This window comes from Nerophis ophidion, linkage group LG29 (assembly GCF_033978795.1).
Source record: "Nerophis ophidion isolate RoL-2023_Sa linkage group LG29, RoL_Noph_v1.0, whole genome shotgun sequence".
Lineage (NCBI taxonomy): Eukaryota > Metazoa > Chordata > Actinopteri > Syngnathiformes > Syngnathidae > Nerophis > Nerophis ophidion.
The window spans coordinates 28,244,279-28,262,800 of NC_084639.1; the positions used below are offsets into that span (position 1 = coordinate 28,244,279).

The 18,522-nt window shown below is 35.1% G+C and overlaps 2 protein-coding genes across 3 annotated transcripts; one reads left to right on the forward strand and one right to left on the reverse strand.

The window, feature by feature from the left end:
• The first annotated feature begins 291 nt into the window (after positions 1–291).
• On the forward strand, positions 292–4,448 carry lbx2 (ladybird homeobox 2). The gene is made up of 2 exons (XM_061892198.1): positions 292–869; positions 3,280–4,448. The coding sequence occupies exons 1-2, from the start codon at positions 398–400 to the stop codon at positions 3,759–3,761; spliced, it is 954 nt and encodes a 317-aa protein (XP_061748182.1). The 5' UTR covers positions 292–397; the 3' UTR covers positions 3,762–4,448.
• A 1,568-nt stretch (positions 4,449–6,016) lies between these two features.
• Positions 6,017–13,383, reverse strand: pcgf1 (polycomb group ring finger 1). Of its 2 annotated transcripts, none has more exons than XM_061891823.1 (9): positions 13,252–13,383; positions 11,606–11,711; positions 11,394–11,546; positions 11,123–11,194; positions 8,892–8,997; positions 7,911–7,953; positions 7,508–7,591; positions 7,351–7,431; positions 6,017–6,184 (listed from the first exon to the last, which is right to left on the reverse strand). In XM_061891823.1, exons 1-9 carry the CDS (start codon positions 13,336–13,338, stop codon positions 6,134–6,136), a joined length of 783 nt encoding a protein of 260 aa, XP_061747807.1. In that variant the 5' UTR covers positions 13,339–13,383; the 3' UTR covers positions 6,017–6,133. The 2 variants fall into 2 exon arrangements, with proteins under 2 accessions (XP_061747807.1, XP_061747806.1); XM_061891822.1 differs by having other exon boundaries at positions 7,508–7,594.
• Between the last annotated feature and the right edge of the window lie 5,139 nt (positions 13,384–18,522).

Here is an 18,522-nt window from a genome sequence, read left to right on the forward strand (position 1 = left end):
TCATATTTGATATAATAATAATGTCATATTTGATATAATAGTAATGTATCATATTTGATATAATAATAGTGTGTCATATTTGATATCATAAGAATGTCTCACATTTGATATATTATTCAATATAATAATAATAATAAGGTATCATATTCATCATGGTGTGTGAGTCACGTGCCGGCAGTGAGGAAGAGGAGGGGTAGAGGTGAAGATCGCTCTAATTGCTCCGCAGCCAATCAGCATCAAGTATTTAGCGTCCAGCCTCCTTTTGGCGCCTTCTTCCCGCTGAGTCTCCGCGCCGCGCGTGTCCTGCCGCGGACTTTGGCCGCAGACTTTGGCGGGGACTTTGGCGGGGAAGATGAGGAGAAAAGATGTCCTGAACATCCAGCTGTAGTCCAACTCCATGACGTCCTGCAGCAAGAAGAAGATGAAAGTCTGTCCTTCTGGGCCGGAGGAGCGCAGGAGACTGCCGCTGGAGACACTTCATTCTGGGCCGGAGGAGCGCAGGAGACTGCCGCTGGAGACACTTCATTCTGGGCCGGAGGAGCGCAGGAGACTGCCGCTGGAGAGACTTCCTCCACCCGCCAACTCCAACAAGCCGCTCACACCTTTCAGCATCGAAGACATTCTTAACAAACCCAACTGCAAGAAGAAATCTTCTTCTTCGTCTTCTTCTTCTTCTTCTTCTTCCTCCTCCTCGTCTTCTTCTTCCTCTTCCTCTTCGGGCGGTCCGCCGACCTTGTTGCAAAAGTTGTCCGCTTCGCATGCGGCCCGCGGCGGCCTCAGCTCGCCCTCATCGCCGCTGTGCGCTCTGGAAGAACTTGCTAGTAAAACTTTCAAAGGACTTGAAGTCAACGTCATTCAAGCCGCTCAAGGTACTATTTAATACTTTTTTATATACCAATATATATATGTTACATTATATTATATTCTCCACGGAAACGTACATATTCTAAATGCACACGCACGCACAGAGACACAAACACACACACACACACACACATATATATATATATATATATATATATATATATATATATATATATATATATGAGTCAACGTCATTCAGTCATTCAAGCCGCTATTCTATATATATTCTCCATATATATATATATATATATATATATGAGTCAACGTCATTCAGTCATTCAAGCCGCTATTATATATATATTCTCCATATATATATATATATATATATATATATATATATATATATATATATATGGAGAATATGAATAGAATATATCTTTAGTTGTTTATTAGCGGCTTGAATGACTGAATGATGTTGACTCATATATATATATATATATATATATATATATATATATATATACACACACACACACACACACACACATATATACGTTAGGTCAGGAAAAAACGCAGAGGCTATGTCGTCCCTACAAGCCTGTTTTGCAGGTTTCCCTATATATATCCATCCATCCATCCATTTTCTACCGCTTATTCCCTTTAGGGTCGCGGGGGGCGCTGGTGTCTATCTCGACTACAATCGAGCGGAAGGCGGAGTACACTCCGGACAAGTCGCCTCCTCATTGCAATCTTATATGTATACTGTATATATATATATATATATATATATATATATATATATATATATATATATATACTGTATATATTATATATAATATGTCATTATATATATATATATATATATATATATATATATATACTTATTCAGCATATATCTTAAAATATATACTCTTCATACACACCATTATTCTTTCTATATAGAACTACATAAACCAGTATTATCCATACAAAATACCTACAAATATGGTAATGTTCTTTATGTAGAATAATAAACTAATACTCTTGATGAAAATATATTTTAAACTAATACTGTTTATGTAAGTATTCTATTGTAGGTATACTGTACTAATAATATTATTTATTAGTATTGTTTATAAGTAGTATCCTAAAATATATAATTATATCCTACACTACAGTGGAGTAATATTCTTTATGCTAATACTGTAATTTGTTTGATGTAAATAAATGCTCAATTATTGTATTTTTCATGTAAATTTGCTAAAGAATATATGGAGTTACAACAAGTGTAATGTAAATATAAACTACATTATTGTATTCTTCATGTAAATATACTACAGAACATATGGAGTTAATACAAGTGTAGATAGTGTTATGTATTAAATACTACATTATTGTATTCTTCTTGTTAATATACTACAGAATATATGGAGCTACCACAAGTGTAGATAGTTATGTAAATAAATACTACATTATTGTATTCTTCATGTAAATATACTACAGAACATATGGAGTTACTCCAAGTGTAGATAGTGTTATGTAAATAAATACTACATTATTGTATTCGTCATGTAAATATACTACAGAACATATGGAGTTACTCCAAGTGTTGTGTAAATAAATACTACATTATTGTATTCGTCATGTAAATATACTACAGAACATATGGAGTTACTCCAAGTGTAGATAGTGTTATGTAAATAAATACTACATTATTGTATTCGTCATGTAAATATACTACAGAACATATGGAGTTACTCCAAGTGTTGTGTAAATAAATACTACATTATTGTATTCGTCATGTAAATATACTACAGAACATATGGAGTTACTCCAAGTGTAGATAGTGTTATGTAAATAAATACTACATTATTGTATTCGTCATGTAAATATACTACAGAACATATGGAGTTACTCCAAGTGTTGTGTAAATAAATACTACATTATTGTATTCGTCATGTAAATATACTACAGAACATATGGAGTTACTCCAAGTGTAGATAGTGTTATGTAAATAAATACTACATTATTGTATTCGTCATGTAAATATACTACAGAACATATGGAGTTACTCCAAGTGTTGTGTAAATAAATACTACATTATTGTATTCGTCATGTAAATATACTACAGAACATATGGAGTTACTCCAAGTGTAGATAGTGTTATGTAAATAAATACTACATTATTGTATTCGTCATGTAAATATACTACAGAACATATGGAGTTACTCCAAGTGTTGTGTAAATAAATACTACATTATTGTATTCGTCATGTAAATATACTACAGAACATATGGGGTTACTACAAGTGTTGTGTAAATGTATATAGTTGTATTCTTGCTATAGATATACTATATTAGTGTATATAAATATTTATTTTCAAACGTCCGACACGTCTTTTCTTTCCCTAATATTTTATTTGCACCTGTGACACGTTGGTGAACATCCTGCATGTCCATGAGAAAGTGAAAGTGAAAGTGGGTGTGACGTCACCAGGTGGCGAGCAGCTGACGTGTTTGGGCCAAAGACAGAACTCCAAGAAGAGGAGAAAGTCCCGGACGGCCTTCACCAACCATCAGATCTACGAGCTGGAGAAGCGCTTCCTGTACCAGAAGTACCTGTCCCCCGCGGACCGGGACAACATTGCGCAACAGCTGGGCCTCTCCAACGCCCAGGTCATCACGTGGTTCCAGAACCGGCGCGCCAAGCTCAAGCGGGACTTGGAGGAGATGAAGGCGGACGTGGAGTCTCTGAAGAAGATCACACCTCAGACTCTGCACAAGCTGGTGGCCATGGACCAGGTGGGGGAGCACCAGGTGGGGGAGCACCAGGTGGGGGAGCACCAGGTGGGGGAGCACCAGGTGGGGGAGGAGCGGGCGGGACCGTGCGAGGCACACCTGCAGTCGCCGTCTTCCTCCAGAGGTCGAACTACTGACGAGTTCTCGGAGGACGACGAGGAGATCGAAGTGGATGATTGACACTCCGAGACTTCAACTTTTGCACGGACTTTGTGAGTCAAAGAAGGAACCAAGTTGGGAGACTTTTTATACCTTGCATTTAATTTATCTTCAACAAGACTTTTCATTCCTCAAACTTCTTTTTATCATGCGCCAAAATTCACTATCACCAATTTATGTGAATATAATCTCTAAAACTGTTTATTATTATGTGTACTCTGCTGGAAAACATTACAGGTGATTTAATTATTGTCACTGTATTATTATAATTACAGATGATATGATTATCATTGTTACAGTATTCTTATAATTGGAATAATTATTATTGTTACAGTATATATATATATATAATAATAATTACAGATTAATATAATTAGTATTGTTACAGTTGTATTATAATATGAATAATTACATATATAATATTTATTGTTACAGTATTATTGTAACAGTTGTATTATAATATGAATAATTACATATATAATTATTATTGTAAAAGTTTCATTATAATTTGAATAATTACAGGTGTAATTATTATTGTTACAGTATTACACTTATAATATGAATACTTACAGATGATATCATTAGAATGATGAAACAATGCAGCTTTTGACACGTCTTCTTTCTGTGTATTTAACAATATATATGTATGTATATATATATGTGTGTGTATATATATATATACATATATATGTATACACACACACACACGCACAGTATATTTATATAAATATATATAAATCATTTGAATGTATTTAATCAGCATCCATGTAAATAAAGCTTTACAATATTTCAATGATTGAAGTCCTTTCTGAAATAATATTAATATTACAAAAAATGATGATAATATGAGGAGGATAAACAAGAGTTTGATGTTATTTTTGATTATTTCACTGTAAATAATTGAAACTTTAAGCATCAAGAAGTGAAATAATAATTCATCGTCAATCATTTCTTGTCATTGACTGCAAACAATCTTTGTTAGATCTTTCCTTCCTTGCCTCCTTGCCTCCTTGCCTCCTTGCCTCCTTGCCTCTTCGCACGGACCGCTTGATTGATGGTCCGAGTCTGCCTTCGGGACGCATTACCGGCCTTACAGTGCATTATCGGCCTTGCAGCGCATTATCGGCCGCCGTGTATAAAATAATTTATGACGTTTAAATTCATTAAGTGTGAAAATATGCGCTTCTATTCTAAAATATTTCATTTGAACTTAAATTTAGCTTGAACTTTTTTTTTAATGCTTTGGAGATGAATCCTTGATCCTCTTAAAGTATAAATTAATTATTGTTTGAAAATATACACTACTGCAGTATTATTGAAATATACTGCATTTAATATTTCATATTCTTGTTTGCATGAGTATTATGTAGAACATTTACAAGTTGAACACCTCCTTTATTATGAATATTCGTGTCTTGTTAGTAATATTTCTATTTTCAACCAAAAGTGAAATCATTTGAAACAGTCTTTTTAATAAAAGAATAGTATTGATTTAAGTCACCATTATTATTACCATCTTCTACACGTCATTACTAAATAGTTGCAAAATCAACAATAAAAGGGATACTTTGAAAAAAATACGATATAAAGTGAAAGCCAAAGTGATAATGTTGAATAAGAATTTAAAGATACAAAAAGTAACACCATGAAGGTCATGTGACGTATGCATTGAGTTCGCAGTGACGTCACACGTGTGTGCGGGGGAGGGGGTCGACTATAATTCTATGAATAATAGAAATATACGAGTGACATTATTATTACTTGTTTTCTTTTACTCCCAAAGAAGAAACAGTAGTTGTCCTAATATTAGTACTTTTATTCCAATGTGATCCCAGCTCAAATTTGTTTTTAATGTTTTAAAAAGATTATTTTTTGCAATCTGCTTATTGTTAAATTTTTTTCAACACGTGCTGAGCTTTTGCAGCACTCGCCTGCCACCCAGCGGCCACATGGAGTCACTGCACACAAGATTGATTTCCTCCTGTCAAAGTCAAGAACCGTTTGGAAAATAATTCAATCGATTTTTGAAAGTTCATGTTGTGTAATAGCTAACAACGATAAAAGATTAAATGATTGATAAAGTGGAATATGAAGATGTTTACAATAAAAAAATGACCAATATTTATATCGTCAAATGAGCCAAAATGATCATAAATATTTGATGTTACTTTTATTATGAAAAATAAACAAACAGGAAGTGAGCCCTTTAATTGTTGATGTCCATTTGCATTCTCCTTCATAAGTAAGATGCTGGAAATATTGTGGACAAAAAGTGATCATTCTTACATTTTTCTTTTATTCGTCCAAAAATACAAAAGAGCCAAAATAAGTTGCTGTACACAAAAACTATTAAAATAGAATTATGTCTAATAGAAAATATGTGAAGGTCAATTTTATCTGCTGCGCTTCTCCTTGATGGTGTAGTGAAGCACTAAGGGCTGCGCCTGCAACACAACAACACAACTTTTACCTCTGTATACCATTTACACACAACATTACCCTGTGTATACCATTTTATACACAACATTACCCCGTGTATACCATTTACACACAACATTACCCTGTGTATACCATTTTACACACAACATTACCCTGTGTATACCATTTTACACACAACATTACCCTGTGTATACCATTTTACACACAACTTTACCCTGTGTATACCATTCTACACACAACATTACCCTGTGTATACCATTTTACACACAACTTTACCCTGTGTATACCATTTTACACACAACATTACCCTGTGTATGCCATTTTACACACAACTTTACCCTGTGTATACCATTTTACACACAACTTTACCCTGTGTTTACCATTTTACACACAGCATTACCCTGTGTATACCATTTTACACACAACTTTACCCTGTGTATACCATTTTACACACATTACCCTGTGTATACCATTTTACACACAACATTACCCTGTGTATACCATTTTACACACATTACCCTGTGTATACCATTTTACACACAACATTACCCTGTGTATACCATTTCCCGCAAAACATTACCAGTAAATATTTTTAACTCAAGATTACTAGTATACATTTTCAACAAATTACTAATATATACATTTCTAACACATTACTAGTATGTATTTTAACACAACATTAGCAGTTTTTCATTTTTAACTCAACATTACTAATATATATTTTTAACACATTACTTATAAATTTTAAACTCAACATTACAAGTATACATTTTAACACACCATTACTCGTATACATTTTTAACAACATTACTAATATACATTTTAACACACCATTACTAATATACATTTTAACACACCATTACTCGTATACATTTTTAACACAACATTACTAGTATATATGTTTAACTCAATATTACTAATATACATTTTAACACATTACTACTATACATTTTTAACACATTATTAATAAATACATTTTAACTCAACATTACTAGTGCACGTTTATCACAAGATGACTAACATATACATTTTTTACTCAACATCTTTTATTTATTGAAATAATCATTAAAGCTAACAAAATGACAAAAAGAAAATACAATCAAATAATTTGTCATTAAAAACATAATCCTGTATTCATTATTACATGATTATTATTATTAAGAGGTCTTACCTTTCCAAACCAGTGTGACAACCATAATCTTTTCATGGTCATGTGATCAGGCAAAGACTCATTGTTGAACAACATCTGCACCTACACACACACACACACACAAAGTAAATACATACATGTATACATAGTAATAATGCTAATATTACAGGTAAGTTACCTGATGTTTTTCCACGTTGAGTCGATGACAAAGTACTTTACGTAAATGTCGCACCTCCGCTCGCACCGAACAACGAACAAACTTCTGCTGCACACACAACGTTCACAACAAATACACAAACATTCACAAGAAATACACAGTCATTAAAAAACAAGTGACATATGAACTGGATACATTATTGTTATAAATAATAATACTTGTCAGAGTCATTAGAAAACAGTGTTCTATGAATCTGATCCAAGATTATTGTTATTAATAATGTCGATAAGCCAGAACAATGCTACTCTCTGCTGGTGAAAAGATAGATTGTCTATGATGCAAAAACACTGTTTTTGTTGTCCATGTACAATGACTATGTGGTACTACGACAGATGTAGTATTTGACCAGTGTGTTGGTACTAACCTGAAGAACTACTTTGCTTTTATCTTTCCCAGCCAGCGATGAACTGCACACAAAAACACATAATTATTATTAATAATAAGAAGAATAATAATAAGACATCATTAATAATACTTACAATTATAATCTGAATATAGTGTGTGGTGATTAAAAACATATTTCATAATTATCATCGAAATATTACTGATGCAGGTGTATCAATAACAGCTAGTAATAATATTGTGTGTAACTTTAAAAACGGCAAATACGTAGTAACAAAAATAACTGTGTAATAATCCTTTTGGATAATTATCATATTACTAATATATATGATCTGTTCATTATTTTTTACTTGCTGTGTAACAACAACTACAAATAAAAATAGTGTGTGTAATAACAAGAATCATTAATATTGTTTGAGAATAATATGATTATTTAATAATAGTAATAATAATGTGTTTATTACTGCTATTTTATTACTAGTGTGTGTAAAAATGAAAACAGCAAATCATTTGTAATAATAATAATAATAATAATTATGAGTATGTTTGTGTACAATAAGAATGATCATGAATAATAGTCACCATTAAATTATTAACGTACCACTTGCTGTTTTTATTAGCAGTGTGTGTCAGAGTAAAAACGGCAGATATGATGTAATATTATTAATAGTATATGTGTAATGAGAATGATCGTAAATAATCTTTGAGCATAATTACCATCATCAGATTATTAATAATGCTAGTGTTGATTAAAATGTGTGTAAAAATGAAAAAGGCATATCTTTGTAATAATAATTAATACAAATGATAGTTTAAGTGTGATACTAAGAATAATCATAATAATGTTCCAGAAGAATATTTGTCATCATATTAATAATATTAATGTGTTAGTACCTGTTTGTTTTAATAATGTGTGTAAAAATAAAAAGGGCCAACAATGTGTAATAATAAAAATACTAGTGTTTGTCTGTAATAAAAAGAATGATGACAAATGAAAAGTCACCTTAGTCTTTGTAAACACAGCGAGACCTGCTCATCATATCTGTAAAAATGTGCCTTGGCGTGATCGAAGCTGGTGTATGGTAAAGAGGAGGAGTCTGACACGCAGTCTGGGGGGAAGAAGAAACACAACAATGTCTAAATAGCAACCATCCATCTCTCATGTCTACACGTTCACAACATGATAGAATGACCTTCACTTCTATCGATGCCATCTTGTTATTAAGGAAACAATATTTGTCTTTTATCGCGAGGGAAGTAACCGTATTGTAAGTACTGCAGTATTTCACTTTCAAAGTCTCCTCGTGTGACAATGTCATAGGAAAACTTGCCGAGTGTAGTTTTGATCTGGCGCTTTAGTGTTGGCCCGGCCTGTAAAGAAACTTTGTCTCTTCTAATCCTCTGCGCAGCCGGAAGTGAAGTGTGTGTACAATCTATAAACTAGTGTGTATAATCTAAAAAATAATGTGTACAATCTGTAAAATAGTGTGTACAAATAAGAGTGTGTAAAATACTGTGTACAAAGTATAAAATGGTGTATACAAACTAGTATAACATAGTTTCTACATATATAAAATAGTGTGTGCAAAGAATAAGAATGTGTAAAATAGTGTGTACAAAGTATAAAATGGTGTATGCAAACTACTATAATATAGTGTGTACATATGTAAAATAGTGTGTACAAAGTATAAAATGGTGTATGCAAACTAGTATAATATAGTGTGTACATATATAAAAAAGAGTGTGTACAAAGTATAAATTGGTGTATACAAACTAGAATGATATAGTGTATACATATATAAAATAGTGTGTGCAAAGTATAAAATGGTGTATACAAACTAGTACAGTATAGTGTGTATATATAAAATAGTGTGTGCAAAGAATAAGAGTGTTTAAAATAGTGTGTACAAAGTATAAAATGGTGTATACAAACTAGTATGATCTAGTGTGTACATATATAAAATAGTGTGTGCAAAGTATAAAAAGTGTGTACAATATAAAAAAAATAGTGTGTGCAAAGTGTAGTGTACAATAGAAAAAATAATGTGTACTATTAGTGTGAATAATATATAAAATAATAATGTATAAAATAGTGTGTACTATTAATGTGTACAAAGTATAGTGTGTACAATATGAAAAATAATGTGTACTATTAGTATGCATAATACATAAAATAGTGTGTACTATTAGTGTGTATAAAGTATAGTGTGTAGCATATAAAAAAATAATGTGTACTATTAGTATGCATATTATATAAAAGTGTGTACTATTAGTGTGTACAAAGTATAGTGTGTACAATATAAAAATAATGTGTACTGTTAGTATGCATAATATATAAAATAGTGTTTACTATTAGTGTGTACAAAGTATAAAATAGTGTGTACTAATACTGTGTGTGTGATCTACTAAGACTGTGTGTACAATTGAAAAGTGGTGCAGACCGCTTTATTTAAATGAGTATTTGGTGTGTACGATACGAGGCATCACCATGGAGACACTCATTTACTGCACATTCATTTTACTATGGTCCGACCTGTGATCTTTTGTTATGTTTTCAAACATGCAGGAGACATCTACCACTTTTTATGGGCATTTTAGCCAAAGGTGTGCTCATTTGAGAGAGGCTGCACTTACTCTGGCTCCAAATGCATACTTGAAGATTTGTTCAGAGAATAAATATTTTGATAATATATACTGTATGTGAAAAAACAAAAAGGTCACAAACAATTATTAAATGACACCACAATGTATCAATTAAATTTGTAAATAAGTCCTCTAGCAGCTATAAAATTATAAAATGACGTTGCTGAAGAGACAAGATGTCTATTTTAATTTCTGAATGCTGCCACACTCCCGTAGGACGGAGGATTGTATGTCTGTGGCAACACCAGCACAGATCCTTCTCACACCTACTAAATAACTCTGGTGGGTGTTGATAAATCACACTGCGTGCGCTAAATACTTCTGCTTGCATCTTCTCCTTCCAGTATTGTGTGCGTTTTGATGATCAGCATATTATTTGCATATTTATGAGGACAGACAGAAAAATGTATTGAACTCCTTGTTCTGCTCACAAGTTTAGTAGATCAGCCTTGAGTGCTATCAGGTTTGCACGTGTTATAGTACACGCAATTATAAAATATAAAAAGTATACTTAGTAAATCAAACCTTAAGTGTCATTTTGGACATGTCCGATCAGACGTCCCAAATACATTGGAAATGTGTCCAACTCACCATCACCTGCAGGCTGAAGAACTCGCTCCAAACCCCGAGACTGATAGAACTCTTTGATTCGCTTGTCCTCACCTGTGTAACACATACATGGTAGTATTACAGTACACGTTATACATGTTCCGCACGTACAAGAAGCAACAAATACTATGTTTATACATACATAGTACTGTATGAAATGTTCATCACATACAAGAAGCAACAAATACTATGTTTATACATACATAGTACTATAAGAAGTGTTCAGCAGGTACAAGAACGTTCCTTCACCTACTTTCTTGGAGGCCCGGCACCAGCTTGTAGACGATGTCCTGCATGACGCGGTCCAGCTTAAGGTTGAGCAGGGGCTGCGTCTCGTGGATCTTGATGTTGCACATGGGACAGTACTTGCTGGTCTGCAGGTACTTGACGATGCAGCTCTTACAGACTGGAGAGCAGACAGGTTGTCAAGAAGGTGCTGACAACATGGCATCTGAGGACACTCACATGTGTGCAGACACTCTGTGATGGTGGTGGCGTCGATGAAGTAGCCGGCACAAAGGTAACACACGATGTGCTCGTTCAGGTCTTTGATCTTCAACTTCACCTCCTCCTGCAAACACCGGCATTGGCACGCTTTAGCAGGAGACCACAGTCGTAGTGGGTACTAATAAAATACAGCGGTACTAACGCCTTAAAATGCTACTATACTGCCTTTTAAAGTTACCGATACTACGAGGAGGGAAAACATATGATCACCAAACCTAATATTCCTTTGTGGAGATATTTCCGCTCCAAATCAGATGGACAATATGAGCCCATCAACAAGATATAAGTGAAAGTTGTTACCTGACATATGATGTAAGTGACTAAGCTTTTACCTGACATACAATGTAAGTGACAAAGTTGTTACCCGACATATGATGGAAGTGGCAAAGTTGTTACCCGACATACGATGGAAGTGACAAAGTTGTTACCCGACATACAATGTAAGTGACAAAGTTGTTACCCGACATACGATGTAAGTGACAAAGTTGTTACCCGACATACGATGGAAGTGACAAAGTTGTTACCCGACATACGATGGAAGTGACAAAGTTGTTACCCGACATACAATGTAAGTGACAAAGTTGTTACCCGACATACGATGGAAGTGGCAAAGTTGTTACCCGACATACGATGGAAGTGACAAAGTTGTTACCCGATATACGATGGAAGTGACAAAGTTGTTACCCGACATATGATGGAAGTGACAAAGTTGTTACCTGACATACGATGTAAGTGACAAAGTTGTTACCCGATATACGATGGAAGTGACAAAGTTGTTACCCGACATACGATGGAAGTGACAAAGTTGTTACCTGATATACGATGGAAGTGACAAAGTTGTTACCCGACATATGATGGAAGTGACAAAGTTGTTACCCGACATACGATGTAAGTGACAAAGTTGTTACCTTACATACGATGGAAGTGAAAAAGTTGTTACCCGACATACGATGGAAGTGACTAAGTTGTTAACTGACATACGATGTAAGTGACAAAGTTGTTACCTTACATACAATGTAAGTGACAAAGTTGTTACCTGACATACATTGTAAGTGACAAAGTTGTTACCTGACATACGATGGAAGTGACAAAGTTGTTACCTGACATATGATGTAAGTGACAAAGTGGTTACCTGACAACTTATTAGAGACGTGTATTCCTACAAATGTATACAAAAATTACTTTGACAAGTTTTCCTGCCAATATTATGTACTAGAGACGTGTATTACAACAAACGTAAACAAAGAGTACTTTGACAGGATTTGAGGGGTTTATTAATATGTTGTGTTGTATTGATCGGACTTTGAAGAAGAACACACGCGAGTTGCTAGTTAGCAGTTAGCAGCTCGCAACTCTGTGAAAGTGTTGACTTTTGTCCAGCCGAGCAGCGAGCAAACAGAAGCATGCCGGGTCCCCGGAGGAGCGACATCCGAGGCTGGTCTGCCCGACGCGGAAGCCGAGCGCGGCGGACTCGACACGGCAGGACAACGCATGCTCAGACGCTCCAGCATCTGCCAAGCATCGAGCTCAGCGGCTTCTAAAGTCGCCCCGGCGGTGTCTCCACCGCCCACGATCGGCCTTCACCGCCAAGCACGGCCGCTCACCTCGTTCCGCAGCGGGTCCAGCTTGTAGACGGTCTGCAGCTGCTTTCTCAGCCGCATCGCTATGGCCATCGGACCTTGTTCCGCCATCTTTGGGAAGTGAGCGAACTTCCGGCTAAACCGGAAGTGTCCCCTTGTGCACCTCGAAGGAGGCGGGTCATACATAGACATCCTATAAGTAGACTTCGGCCGCCATCTTGAAGTGGTGAAGAGAAGCCGGCGATCAGCCTAAAGTGACAGTTGACAGGTAGAAAACTAAGATGCTAAAGTGACAGTTGACAGGTAGAAAACAAAGATGCTAAAGTGATAGTTGACAGGTAGAAAACTAAGATGCTAAAGTGACAGTTGACAGGTAGAAAACAAAGATGCTAAAGTGATAGTTGACAGGTAGAAAACTAAGATGCTAAAGTGACAGTTGACAGGTAGAAAACAAAGATGCTAAAGTGATAGTTGACAGGTAGAAAACAAAGATGCTAAAGTGACAGTTGACAGGTAGAAAACAAAGATGCTAAAGTGATAGTTGACAGGTAGAAAACTAAGATGCTAAAGTGACAGTTGACAGGTAGAAAACAAAGATGCTAAAGTGACAGTTGACAGGTAGAAAACAAAGATGCTAAAGTGACAGTTGACAGGTAGAAAACAAAGATGCTAAAGTGACAGTTGGCAGGTAGAAAACAAAGATGCTAAAGTGACAGTTGACAGGTAGAAAACAAAGATGCTAAAGTGACAGTTGACAGGTAGAAAACTAAGATGCTAAAGTGACAGTTGACAGGTAGAAAACAAAGATGCTAAAGTGATAGTTGACAGGTAGAAAACAAAGATGCTAAAGTGATAGTTGACAGGTAGAAAACAAAGATGCTAAAGTGACAGTTGACAGGTAGAAAACTAAGATGCTAAAGTGACAGTTGACAGGTAGAAAACAAAGATGCTAAAGTGACAGTTGACAGGTAGAAAACAAAGATGCTAAAGTGACAGTTGACAGGTAGAAAACAAAGATGCTAAAGTGACAGTTGACAGGTAGAAAACAAAGATGCTAAAGTGACAGTTGACAGGTAGAAAACTAAGATGCTAAACTGACAGTTGACAGGTAGAAAACTAAGATGCTAAAGTGATAGTTGACAGGTAGAAAACAAAGATGCTAAAGTGACAGTTGACAGGTAGAAAACAAAGATGCTAAAGTGATAGTTGACAGGTAGAAAACAAAGATGCTAAAGTGACAGTTGACAGGTTGAAAACAAAGATGCTAAAGTGATAGTTGACAGGTAGAAAACAAAGATGCTAAAGTGATAGTTGACAGGTAGAAAACAATGATGCTAAAGTGACAGTTGACAGGTAGAAAACAAAGATGCTAAAGTGAAGTTGACAGGTAGAAAACAAAGATGCTAAAGTGACAGTTGACAGGTAGAAAACAAAGATGCTAAAGTGACAGTTGACAGGTAGAAAACTAAGATGCTAAAGTGACAGTTGACAGGTAGAAAACAAAGATGCTAAAGTGACAGTTGACAGGTAGAAAACAAAGATGCTAAAGTGACAGTTGACAGGTAGAAAACAAAGATGCTAAAGTGACAGTTGACAGGTAGAAAACAAAGATGCTAAAGTGACAGTTGACAGGTAGAAAACAAAGATGCTAAAGTTACAGTTGACAGGTAGAAAACAAAGATGCTAAAGTGACAGTTGACTGGCAGAAAACAAAGATGCTAAACTGACAGTTGACAGGTAGAAAACTAAGATGCTAAAGTGACAGTTGACAGGTAGAAAACAAAGATGCTAAAGTGACAGTTGACAGGTAGAAAACAAAGATGCTAAAGTGACAGTTGACAGGTAGAAAACTAAGATGCTAAAGTGACAGTTGACAGGTAGAAAACAAAGATGCTAAAGTGACAGTTGACAGGTAGAAAACAAAGATGCTAAAGTGACAGTTGACAGGTAGAAAACTAAGATGCTAAAGTGACAGTTGACAGGTAGAAAACAAAGATGCTACAGCGACAGTTGACAGGTAGAAAACAAAGATGCTAAAGTGACAGTTGACAGGTAGAAAACAAATATGCTAAAGTGACAGTTGACAGGTAGAAAACAAAGATGCTAAACTGACAGTTGACAGGTAGAAAACAAAGATGCTAAAGTGACAGTTGACAAGTAGAAAACAAAAATGGTGTTCAGCATTTTCCTGCTCAAATGAGCAGACTGTTGAAAATAGGAATCGGGGGATTACTTTTCACAAGTATGTTGGCTAACTAGACAATCAGATGGACAGTGGCTATATAGTATTGTACAAGTCTAAATTTAGTCTTGCTTTCTAGCCCAATGTGTATGTAGGACATACACATGTATATATAACCTAATCATATTGTTTCTTGAATTTAAAAATAGCTGACCATTTTTTTCCCCCCTTTGCTGGGATTATATTCCCAGTTTTGATCTCGGACGTCTGGTGATTTATAGCATATAAGAATATTCTATAATAGTAAAGCAAACTATGAATAATAAAACATGTGTCCTTTATCATAGCTACTTGGATGACAAAACAGTGTAAAAAATCAGTGGTATTTAGTGAGGTAAATGAATGAAATGCGCTGACACTGAGTGGAGCAGATCACCCCTCCAAGATGGCGGCCCTGCGTCTCGTCAGTGCCAGAAGGCAGTAGCACTCCATGCTGCGTACCCTTATACATGTCTATAGGGTCATATATATCCATCCATCCATCCATTTTCTACCGCTTATTCCCTTTCGGGGTCGCGGGGGGCGCTGGCGCCTATCTCAGCTACAATCGGGCGGAATATATATATATATATATATATATATATATATATATATATATATATATATATATATATATAAAATGCATATTGCATTAAAAATAAGCATTTTGCGTCTGTTTCATCCCCTCCAGTTTTCAGCTTTCTTTGTATTTCAAGTTATCATTACATATATGTATTGTTGTATTTGAAAAATTGTATTGTTGATAATAGAGGTCATTATTGGTATTGTTCATTATCAATAGTGATATTTCTCTTGGTATTTGTATGGCTCCAGTTGTAGTGTAATAATGTTCACTATCATTTCTGTCTTATTATTTATTTCACTAACTGCGTCTTTGCTATCACTTTTTCCATCATGTTTTTACATATCCTATTTGGGGATGTTGTTCTATTTTTGTTGTTGTTGTTATTGTTGTGTTTGCTGTTGTTGTTGTCTCTCTGTCTTATCACCCTCTTTCTTCCCTTTTTCCTCTTTTTGTTCCTTCCTGCTCCGGCCCGGTTGCACCAAATGATAATATAAATACATTTAATAAAGTTAAATACGAATAAGGCAACAAAAAAAGTATCCCACACTTTTCTTTTGTAAAGTAAATGTGAACAGCCGATATGGGCATCTGCATCAACAATATGATTTGCCTGAGAAGCTGGACTGGATATGCTGTCGCTTCAACATATCACTGGCACCAGGTGGATTATGATTTTCTTTTATTACTGTGTCCTGTAAAACAGTGCGAATTGTGAGACTGTGAGTCCACTTGGGTCACAGGATTCTCTCTTGGAAGGCTTCACAGTTCTGCTGTTTGACATGATAAAACCACAGTTTCATTGTACAAACAACATGTTACTTTTAGGTGTGATCGTATAGTGTTTAAACCAAGTCTTCCTACTAATTATCATATTCATTTCTCAGTTGGTTCCACATGTACTGATATCGGTGTACTTAAATTTACAATAATCATTGTTGTTAGATGCAAAATACACCGTAAATTTACAGACATGACATTTTACAGAATGTCCCTGAACGCAACTTGCATCCAAAATGGCTGCTTTAAACCATGCGGTTGGTAAACCAGGCTGCGGCCTAGCCAAGCTATATATTTAATATTCACTAATTACTGATCAATCCCGGACAATACAAAAACTTGTTTCACCACTTGGAAGGCTTCACAGTTCTGAGCACTTCCCTCAGGTAACCGTACATTCCACTTCTCACCAGCAACAGGCACTGTTGCAACACTTCATTCATAATTTAATCAAGCAAATGAAGGTCTGTTTTCGACACCGTTTTATATATATATATATATATATATATATATATATATATATATATATATATATATAAAGCATATAAGTCATTATTTACTCAACCTAGATACTGTTTTCTATCAATGACTATGCAGTATATCTTGCATATTGCTGAAAATGAAAAAAATATATTGATTATTCCCAAAGGAACTAGAGTTGATAAATATCATCGTATATATCTGTAATCGTGTGATGTTGTTGCGCTATATTATGAACTAGACAGGGTGTTATATTTTATTTTGAAATATCGCTTTTATTTTTGAAGAACCAAATGTCCGGTGCGGGAAGTGCCTTCGCGGTTTTTTCCCTTTGAACTCTTCCTCTTGCTTCGACTTTTGAGTTGAAAGGTAATTGTCATTCACCGCTCAGTGTTACTCTTGTAAATATTCCTCCTAAACTTTCTTAAATACTTGAAAAGTTAACATAATAATCTTGTGGGTACAAGTGACGTGTTGTTTGAAGTGATTTTTCGACACAATTATGCTAATTAAGAGGTTGAGCGTCGAATGAGTGAATTGTTTGAGTGGTCGCGTTGACGACTGACTCAAGTACGCCATTTTCACCACACAGGGGCAGGAGTCAGTCCGCCGGAAAGCTGAGGCCTGTGGCTGTGTTTTGACGTTCCAACACAGGTATGTGAATTTGTGCATTATTGTGTTTTTCTGATACAACGTTTTTGTTTATGTAATTTATTACAGTATCATTTTTATACTAATTCATGTTCGTGTTGCTTCTTCTTGCTTCGGACTTTTGAGCGGGAAGGAGCAGAAATCAGTTAGCCAGAAAGCTTAGACCTACGTATGTATGTGTGTGTGTGTGTGTGTGTGTGTGTGTGTGTGTGTGTGTGTGTGTGTGTGTGTATTTAGTTTTTCCAACACAGGTCACCAATAAATGGGGAAACAAGGCATGGGGAAGCGTCTTTTATTAAAAAAACAAAAAACGACTAAATGCAGACTAAGACTCACTACATATTTGATTTGATATATTTTTATTTCTAATATGCAAAACCCCCCCCCCAAAAAACAGAGCAAGCATAATCCAATACAGTGCTATAGCCTTAACAGCTATTATAACAAAATGAAAACAATGGAGAATAAAAAAAATCAAAAACAAATGAGCATTCGACATATCTAATTATAACAGAAATGTTGTCCGGCACATATGAATAAAATGAGATGAAAGTACATGCGTTTTCTCCAAGTCTACTCT